Source organism: Vulpes vulpes, chromosome 11 (assembly GCF_048418805.1).
Source record: "Vulpes vulpes isolate BD-2025 chromosome 11, VulVul3, whole genome shotgun sequence".
Taxonomy (NCBI): domain Eukaryota; kingdom Metazoa; phylum Chordata; class Mammalia; order Carnivora; family Canidae; genus Vulpes; species Vulpes vulpes.
The window spans coordinates 43,315,358-43,325,537 of NC_132790.1; the positions used below are offsets into that span (position 1 = coordinate 43,315,358).

The 10,180-nt window shown below is 46.3% G+C and overlaps 1 protein-coding gene across 1 annotated transcript in view; it reads left to right on the top strand.

Moving 5' to 3' along the window:
* The window catches only part of PANX1 (pannexin 1), a 49,219-nt gene extending 42,743 nt beyond the window's left edge, over window positions 1-6,476 (top strand). The window contains exons 4-5 of the mRNA XM_072726187.1: window positions 674-1,332; window positions 1,842-6,476. Of these exons, the coding sequence (XP_072582288.1) occupies window positions 674-1,332; window positions 1,842-1,921 (739 nt within the window). The 3' untranslated portion in view covers window positions 1,922-6,476. The remainder of the gene's footprint in view (window positions 1-673; window positions 1,333-1,841) is intronic.
* The last annotated feature ends 3,704 nt before the right edge of the window (window positions 6,477-10,180 follow it).

Sequence of the window (10,180 nt, forward strand, 5' to 3'; positions counted from 1 at the left end):
CAAGGGTCATCATATTAATAGCTCTCATTTTTTAAAATACTATCTCCCAGAGGCTGTTTGGAGTTCTCTGGGTACATTATCTCACTTAGCCCTCAGAACGTCATTACAACTAACTGCATCGGGTCCTTGCAGTTGCTGCCTTCTCTTGCCTTCTCTTTTGCCCCCTCCCCAGATAAAAACTGCCCTACAGCGATCAGTGGGAAAGCTGGAACCCAACCCAGGTCCCTGAGCCCGAAGCCTAAGCCCTGTGCCCATTGGGCTGTCTGCCTCCCGCCCCTCCTGCCTGGAGAAGGTGCATGTGTTCTTTTCAGGCTGGAACGTCTCCTTTATTCTGCACATTGAGAAAACTATAGTTTAGAGACAGTAAAATAAGAGCAGTCAACCTTTCGCATTTACCAGGTGCCAGGCATCTTAAGAATTTCCAACTCTAACTCATTTAACTGACCAGACCTCCTTTAAAATACTCAGGGGGACACTGTTCTGTGTTTGCTTTTCTTCTTCTTTTTTTTAAAAACTCGATTTTGTTCCCCACCGCGCCAGTGCAGTTGCAGGTAAAGTAGGGAGGGAGGAAAGGTGGTCAAGATGCTTAGTGGGATACCGCTCTGTGCATTTACGTCTTCGATATCTGATTTCCAAAGAGTATAGATTTCTCTCATTCCTTTGTTGTTGTCAGTTTGTGGGAGATCTCCGAAAGCCATTTCAAGTACCCAGTTGTGGAGCAGTACTTAAAGACAAAGAAAAACTGTAAGACCTTGATCGTCAAGTACCTCAGCTGTCGGCTGCTGACGCTCTGCATCGTACTATTGGCGTGCGTCTACCTGGGCTGTTACTTCAGCCTGTCCTCCCGGTCTGATGAGTTCGTGTGCAGCATCAAGACGGGGATCCTGAGGAACGACAGCACCATCCCCGCTGGCTTTCAGTGCAAACTAGTCGCTGTCGGCGTCTTCCAGTTGCTCAGCCTCATCAACCTCGTGGTCTATGTTCTGCTGGCCCCCGTGGTCATCTACACACTCTTTGTTCCGTTCCGACAGAAGACAGACGTCCTCAGAGTGTATGAACTCCTGCCCACTTTTGATGTCCTGCATTTCCAGTCTGCAGGATACAGCGACCTGAGTCTCTACAACCTTTTCTTGGAGGAGAATATAAGTGAGCTCAAGTCATACAAGTGTCTGAAGGTCCTGGAGAATATTAAAAGCAGCGGCCAAGGCATTGACCCGATGGTCCTCCTGACTCACCTTGGCATGATCAAGATGGATGTCGTCGACGGCAAGAGAGTTGAACCCATGGAAATGATGGGAGAGGAGCCAGAGGACCCGATGACAGAGCTCAAAGGTAGGGTTAGCTCTCAGGGCAGAGGCTGAGGGAGCCCACAGAGCTGTCCTTTGTCAGCAAGCGGCAGTCTTGCCCCTGCCCCCTCATCACGAAGCCTTTTTCCTGTGTGGTCTTGGGTGAAACCCCTTAGTACCAGCAGACAGAGGAGAAGAATTGGTACTGCCCCAGATCTCCAAAGGAAAGTGTGTTTTCTTCAGACAGTCCTCCTTCCTTCCTTGTCTTTCTCTTGCCGTCTCTGCCTCTGGCTCAGGCATCCCTCCTTGCTGTCATTCATCCTGGTGGCTTTGTCCCTGTACCTCTGACACTCTTGCCCATTGTCCTCCATCTCTTTCAAAAGAGAGTTGGTTAATTTAGCTCTAGCCCTAACCTCACTTCACTATGCCTTGAACTTTGGCTAAGAAGCAAAACCTGGTTAAGGCAAAGAACGTTAGGCTTATAGACGAGAAGGCAATTCATGCTGCTGGTTCCTGCTATGTGACTTTTGTCCTATTTGTTTTCCATTTTGACAGATTCAAATGTACCCAGTGAAACTAAAGTAAACAACGGAGAGAAAAATGCTCGACAGAGACTTCTGGATTCTTCTTGCTGATAATTTTTTTTCCCATTGAACTTGAGATCCGTGACTCCAGTGACATAGATTTATATTGGCCGAAGCGCTCTGTCAGGTGCCCAGCTGATTTGCAGCAGGTGGTTCTTGGTAGAGTAGAGATACTGAGTGTGCCTGATTGAGTCTCCAATGAAAATGACGACCCGCAAAACATTGTGGGAGAGTGGTTCATGAACTCCCGATGAGAACCACCATGATAAGTAAAGCACAGCGAGCATGTGTAAGTCCTTGTCACATGGAAAGAGGGAAGGCATCACAGTCAAAGTCCAAGCCCTGTTTGTGCCTCAAGAAAACACCTTTCTGTAGAGATGGTGCAGTGGGACTCAGAGGTGCCAGTGAGGACTTCAGGAAGGGTTTATTTGTGGTATGAAAGAATATAAACATGTCAGGATCCAATTTTATTATGAAACTTCTATGTGCCCTTAATGACTGTTGCACAAGAAAAACATTCACTGGCCAGCAGTGGACTCACAGCTGGACCTGCCGTTGGTGGAGCCTGTGGTGGGCAGGGGCCTGTGTTGGGGACAGTGCTGGTGTAATGGTTCTTGTTCCACCCAGGCTCTCTTTGCACTGCTGCCTGTCAGCCAAGGCTGAAATCGCCGACCACGGTTTGCTGCTCTCTGTTCCTATGGGCCACGGCCCACGCACTGCTTCCCCTGGAAACTTGGTGAAGACTGTTCCCCCCGGGATATTTAATTGTGACTTCTGTACAGGCAAGGATGCTTCTCAGAGAGCCCAGTGAGGAAGCCTGGACATAATGAACAAATTATTTAAATCAGTTTTCCAAGAGGTTTTGTGGAGGTCATTCCTTTGCTATCAAAGGAATTGAAACAGGATGTTACTTAAACTATGAACAGAACACAGAATTGCTTTTAAAAAGGGGACATTTTGCTTATTCTGATCAGAACATATAAATGACATCTGCCATATGGTGTGCTTGGAACCAGACCAGCTTAGTGGTTTATTTTATTTATATTTAAGCGCATTTTTTAAAAATTCATTTTAATTTAGAATCGTGTGATGTCAGAATTGAAGCCATGTGGGAAGGATGTTCTAGCATTGATGGAGAATTTACAGATGGCTATGTAACACCCAAGAATTATTTCATAAACATTTAAGGCCAATTCAGAATATATAAACACCTCTCAGTTCTAACCATGTAAATTAGGCCCAAACTAAGTTTACATTTTATACAAAATCCTTTGAAACTTTATCTGTGGATCTCCCTGGTTTTACTCTTAGAAAGTTAACACATAACTAAAGTGAGTAATCCTCAGGAACCTCAAAGTTTACATTGGACCCTAGGGAAAGCTGTTTACCTAACCTAATTACGTTTGAAAAACAAACATTATATAAGCTGCTCAGAGTATTCTGAGAACATTCTACTCTCTTTTTGGAATATTCACAGAAGTAGATTTAGTTGCACTTCTCTGATTGTTTCTGAGATGGAAAATTAATGCTAAATCTTAAGGATGCAATCAGTGCTTTAAATTATTCTTATATGATATTTATTACCGTTGAATCACAGTGCGACTTAGAAGTAGCAAAACCTAAATACTCCATTTTCCTCATTTTTATATCACCATATCCAAGTGTCCATCACAGCTCTCCAGACTGGTTTCTTTTTATACTTTGAAAAGATTTCAGAGAGCTATTTTTTTCTAGGGTACAGTCCAGCTCCCCGCCAGCTCCATCTTGTCTATAGGCTGACCCTAATTTGTGTTTTGAAGTAGTAAAGTGGATCCATTTTTTAGGAAACCAGCAGCTCCCTAAGCCCTATCACATATAATCCTTTCATCAGAGTTGGTATAGTGGGACTCCTTGACCTCTATTCTTCTCCCCTCTTCCATGCTGAGCTCCAGTAGGTTCTGGGGTGTCCCAGGCTCGTCATGCTCGTTGCTGATCGTTGCATATGAATCAGGCTAGTTCCCATCTTGGAGGAGTTCAGAGCCTAGTCAAAGGCAGCAGCAGGTATAAAGAAGAGTTGCCACAATAAAAGCCCTTCCAGAAAACTCCCAGCAACTGCTCTGTGTTCTCGGGAGGCATCATATTATTCTCCTCTCTCCCATAACATCTGTAGCTGGTGGTCTCTAGAGTCTAGTTGTAGTTTTTTCCAAAGATATTTTAGCACCAGTCTTCCATTGTGAAACTTGAACAAAACCCTAGCGTAGTGATTTTGAGCACTAAGAGCTCTAATGGCTTTCTGGACCTTACCGTGCAGGGGAGGGGAGGGGGCAAGCCCTTGAGTGACCGTCATGGAGGTAAGAGGCTGACGGAGATCCCCAGTCCTACATGCCGGCTTGGGGAAAAGTGTTATCAGAAAAGTGAACTCATCCATCTCCTGCAAGTTGCTGACTTAAAGGACTACTTCTGAGGGTTCCCTTTCATTGCTTTCCAGAAAATGGGCAGACAGATCCTAAATGCGTGCACAGGGCTACTGACTTTGTTTCCAGCTCATGCCTTGCTAGTAAACCACCTGCTGGAGCTGGAACCAATCACTCTGAAAGCAGTGTCCACCTACGTGTTTGCTTTTACCACAGGACGGGCAGAGACTTCCAGCGTGTACATTGTTGGAACTTTCGGGAAGTTACAAACCCAAAATATTTTAAAAGCTACAAACCCTTTCCTGTGATACACATATAAGACTAAATACACCTTCTGAGGCCACCGGCGTCCGCGCACCCAAGGTTCAAATGCTGTGCTCCCATGGCCAGAGACCAGGCCACAGGCAGACAGTAGAGTCCCCTGTGCCCTTGTGGAAAGCCAAGGCTTCCAGTGGTGTCTCAGCTCTGTGTTTACTTAGTAAAATCATGTTTGCACACTTACCAGTGTGCCAGACCTTTTTTGAGGAGCAGATCTCATTTTTTAGAGACAGGCTGAAAAAGCGGGTTATGGGAATGGGTGGGTGGCAGTACCCTGGAGAGATCAGGCTGTTGCCAGTGACCCCTGTGAAGCCTCTCTAGTATGTGGAGAGGGTGAGCTTAACGCTTCTACAGATCTTTGTGCGACTTTGTGGTGGTACTGTGAAAATGCTAGAAACTTCAGTTGGGTGGCAGGTCTTGTTGCATGTTTATGTTTGTTCCTAGAAGCTACCTGTTAACTGAGCATCCTGTCCTATCCAAGAACGAGCCAAGCTGGGATGGCTGGGCGCCTCTGGCCTTGCTCCTGGGCAAGCCCCACTCCCAGGGCAGATTATTGCAGTTCTTAATGTGTGTTTGTATTGGCTTATTTTGCTTATTGTCAGTGCCAGGTTAATAGAACATCCACGAGGGGAGTTTTTATCTACCGCTGTAGTGTAAGTGAAGACAGTGACTGGCCTGTAATAGGCAGTCTGTAAATATTTGCTGAACAAATGAACACACTGTTGTGAGAAGTCTGGTGTGTTGGCAACAGTGATTTGATTTTAAAAGGCAAACAGGCCTCCGCAGGAGACGAAACGGGAGACTCACTCAGCCTCTTGGTGGAGAGAGGAGTGTTTGTGTCCATGACCCGGCCTCCACAAGTAAGCAGTGAACAGAAGGTTCTTAACTTCTTACTGTGGAGTCAGATGCGGCCTCCTTTTCAGTTCAACACAAGTTCACTCTTGCCCTGCGATGATTAGCGGAATTGAAATTTTGAAGCTCCGGATCTCAGTGATTTCCCAGAACAACCTCTCAAAACGGATCGCAGATTGAAATGTGTAATTAGCACTGACTGGGGTTTCTGACGAGGGCATGGAGATGAAATGGCCCCTCTGGGCAATCGTTGGCCATTGGCCTTGTTTTTCACAGGTAATATGAACCCTTTAAAAAAGGTTGTCAAAGAGGACACTGTGTCATTTGTGGAGCAGAATAGATGTAAATTAACCATTGGTTCTTTCGGCCTGCTTGAAATGAAGTGTATTATGATTGAGGGGGTTTTCTTTTTAGCTGTTAAAAATACTTTGTCACTTAAAGCATGCAGTTTGATCTGTGATCGTTCTTCAAGTTCTTAAAAGTTGCTGTAGTTTCTCATGCCTGGAGTGCTTCCCCCTGCCCAGTGGAGGAGGAAAATCCTTGTAGAATTCAACAGTGTCACAAGTGTTCCCTACAAAAGCTGAAGCCGCCAGTTCCTCTTAAACAAGTTGGCTTCTTAAAAGCACCATAATTACAGTCTATTGGAGTTCTTTAAAGTGTTGCTCTGGGCATACTTTAAATTCTTTTTAATGACTAAACACCTTCAAAACTTTTAAAGAAAAATACGCGTGTTCCTTTCTGTGCCATTCGGTAATCATGATCGCTTTCTAGTCCACAAAGATCAAAAGATGACAGCGTATTGTGTTAGAAAATGATCCTTTGAAAAAGCACAAGAATCTTGGAAGCTCTGCAGTTTGATGGTTCTCACTGGGACATTTTATATTTCCACGTAAGTCATTTGTCCAAGTTCTGCATTCTCATCAAGCCGACTTCCCTTTAAGGAGGGATCAGAGGCTGCCCTGTCTGTAGATGAAGCTAAAACAATGTTTTGGTTTTGTACTGTCCCATCCACCTCAATAAAACTTCTCTCCATAATGGAAAAATGTATCTTAATATTTTTGGTCTTTTCAGGGAAGATGTAACAGAAGATGAGTCCTGAAATGTCATGAGGCTGGTTCTCTCTGCTGGATACATAGCATTCAGTAGGCGCCATGGTGCTTACTAACATCCAGCTGGCAGTAAGCAAAGGAGGAAAGTCCCTGGTTAAGGGCCTACAACCCTTGTAATTTCCAAAGGTGAAATCACATGCCTTCTGATTGGGGATTGTCTGTCCGGGCTTGGCGAGGCGGGAACGGAAACGATATGCTGCTAAACACGGGTTGGCCTGCCTGCCTCTCTCAAGAGGGGGACTCCCTTGTATGTGCTCACTTAACACAATTTACTGCTGTAGGTAGGAAATCCCAGCCATCCAGAGCGGCGGTGCCTGGCTGAAAGTAATCCGTAAACACTGGCTGCAGCCCTCCTTGCCTCCTCCCACTCCCCAACTGTTTTCCTAGGGCAGCACCCCACAGAACCTTAGAAGTTGCACTCTGTTTCCATCATTCCAGAACAAATTGCCACAACCTTAACACCTCAAAGCAACACACCTTTATCATCTCACAGTTTTATGGGTCAGGGGTCTGGATGTGGCTGAGCTGGATCCTCTGCTCAGGGTCTGAGAAGGCCGCAGCCAAGGTGTAGACCAGCTGCAGCCTCCTCTGGAGGCTTAGCTGGGGATGGAGCTGCATCCAGGCCCCCTCGGGTTGCTAGCAGATTTTGTTTCCTTCTGTCTGACTGCTTCTCATTGCCTGTTGGCTGGAGGCCAGCTGCAGTTCCCTGCCATGTGGGTTTCTCCAACATGACTGCTCATGTCCTCAAGCCCAGAAGAATTGTGTCTCACCTCAGGGAAGGCCCAACCCTTCCTTCAGGAGTTTGTACCTGAAGTCCTGCCACTCAGGATATTCTCCCTTTAGGTGAACTCAAAATCAGCTGCTTTGGGAGCTTCGTAACATCTGTGGAATCACTTCAGCTTTGCCATATTTTGTCGCCCAGAAGCAAAGTCACAGGTCCCATCCACACTTGGGGAGTGGGGGGAACAACACAGGGCACAAACATCAGGGAATCCTGGGGCCGCCCAAAGAAGTTTTTCTAAATCCTAGCCTGTCTCTGAGCTTCTAGTATAACCTCCTCAACATCCTCCTCGGGCCTCACTCCGTTCCCAGTGCTGACTCTCATCACTTCTCTCCTGAATTCCTCTTAGAGTCTTACCGTATAGAGCCATCTTCGACATTCCTGTTGGGACTCTTTAGAATACAAATCTGATCACTGCCAACCCTCCCTACCTCACCTCCACCATTTTAAATTCCTTTGGGACCTTTCCTGGCTTTGTGGATAAAGAACAGACTTGTGTCTGCCACAAAAGGCCCCACTTCGTCAGGCTCATCCCGTACCACCTAACACCATTCCTCCCATCTCGGATGCAGCTCTGTGTACTGCTCCTTAGAGGCCCCCCTCCTCCCTCCTCTCTCCAGTGCTCTTCCCTGCCCTGACCCCTCTTACCTTCCATTTGTTGGTGGGAATGTAAAATCGCAGAGCCACTATGGAAAGCAGTACGTCAGGGCCTCAAAAAATTAAGCAGAGAATTACCACCTGATCAGCAGTTCCATGTCTGGGTTTGTATTCATCAACTGAGGCTGCCATAACAAAATGCCAGAGGCTGGTGGCTTACACAACAGAATTATTTTCTTAGGAGAAGGGAGACTCGGTATGGAGGCTAGAAATCCAAGGTGGAAGTTTCCAGCCAATTCACTGTCTGGTAAAAAACTCTCTTCCGGCTTGCAGATAGCAGCCTTCTTGTTAGTCCACACATGCCTTTCCTTGGTGCGTTTGGTGATTGGGGGTAGGAGTGGGGGTTTCTTTTTTTTAAGATTTTTGTCTATTTATTTTAGAGAGTGGGTGAGAGTGGGTGGGTGGGGGGGAGGAGCAGAAGGAGAGAGAATTCTAGGCAGACTCCATGCTGAGAAAAAAATCCTTATGCAGGGCTCCATAAGGATCCTGAGATCATGACCTGAGCTGAAATCAAGAGTTGGACACTCAACCGACTGAGCCACCCAGGTGCCCCTCTCTTCCTCTTCTTCTAAGGCAACTAGTCCTATGGTGTTAGGACCCCACCCTTATGACCTCAGGTCTTCTCAAGACCTTATCTCCAAATACAGTCACCTTAGGGGTTATGGCTTCAACCTATGAATGGTGGGGGGGGCAGGCAGAGAACTATTTAGTCTGTGCATTCAAAGTGCAGTGCATAAGACAGGCCACTGCTGTCAGCCTTCTGTGACCACATCAAGTGACCTCAAGGAGAAACCCAAAACAAGAAAACCAGAAAATCAGTTAAGCAGAGGCAGGCAAGCAATATTTCTGAAAACTCAGATATGACAGAAACAATGTATTAAGACAACCAGAATGTCTCTCACGTGTCTGTGAAAATCAGTAAACTTTAACATTTATAACCAAATTATACTTTGTGACACGTAATCATACCTTGAGAGAATTGCTTGTGAGCACGCATATCCCTTCCTTCTTTGCATAACATAACATAAGCTAACAAGCTTCAGAGCAGTCCTTCAGAACTATCTGGAATACTGTCTCACAGGCTGTAGTCCTTACAAGACAAGAAATGAAGCCTTTACTAACGTACTTTGAGTTTGATTTTTTTTTCAGTCCACAAGTCCAAAGTAGGATACTTGCCTCAGAATTGAAGCTTTTTTTTTTTTTTAGGAAAGTGGATCTTGAAGAGGTATTTGTACATCCATGTTTATAGCACCATTATTTACAATAGCCAAAAGGTGGGAGCAACCAAAATGTCCATCGGCGAATGAACAATTAGAAGAAATGTACATACCCAGACCTTCCTTTCAAAAGGAAGGGAGTTCTGACCAGGCTTCAACATGGATGAACCTTGAAGACATCATGCAGTGAGGTTAAGTCAATCACAAAAAGGCAACTATGTGTGAGGAAGCTGGAGAGAGTGATTCACAGGGATAAAGTAGAATGGGGCGGGCGGGGGGCTGGGGAGGGGAGAATAGAGTAGTGTGGTTTAAAGGGGACAGAGTTCAGTCTTGCAAAATGAAACCTCAGTTCCGGAGGTTGGTCACACAACAGTGGGAATACACTTATCACTACTGAACTGTACACTTAAGAATGGTGAAAGCAGCGACTGCTATGTCACATGCACTTTACCACGATAAGAAAATGCTCTGGATAGGCCGTAGGCAGCTCTCTGAGACCTCCCTCTGCCCTCTGCTCTTACACCCACCTCCCCCCCGCGCCCCCCCCACCGCCCTGCTCAGATGAAATGACAAACAGCCTCTGTCTCAGCCCCAGGCAGCACCCACCTTCTCCCTCCACAGAGGCAGCGCCTTCCCGTCCTAGTCCCTGAATCCGGGCACCTGGCCCACAGCCGCACCATTCTTTCTCCCTTCATCTCCTGAGAATGCCCAGTGTGGATGGGAGCATCAGGTGAGAAGGGACACTCCCCTGGCCCATCATTGGGCTCGCCACCACTCCCTCCAGTTTGCCCAATTCCTGTGGCCGAAGACAAGCATCCCGTTTCCTTCTCCCACTTCAGTGGCTGAGGGCTTAACTGGGGCCTTTCTGAAACACTTCTAAAGAGCTTTCCCGGTGGGTGGTTTTTCCATTGGTGCCCATGCTAATTTACACCTGAGAGGCTCATTTCATTTTCCAGGGACTCTAATATACACCACCTTATGCA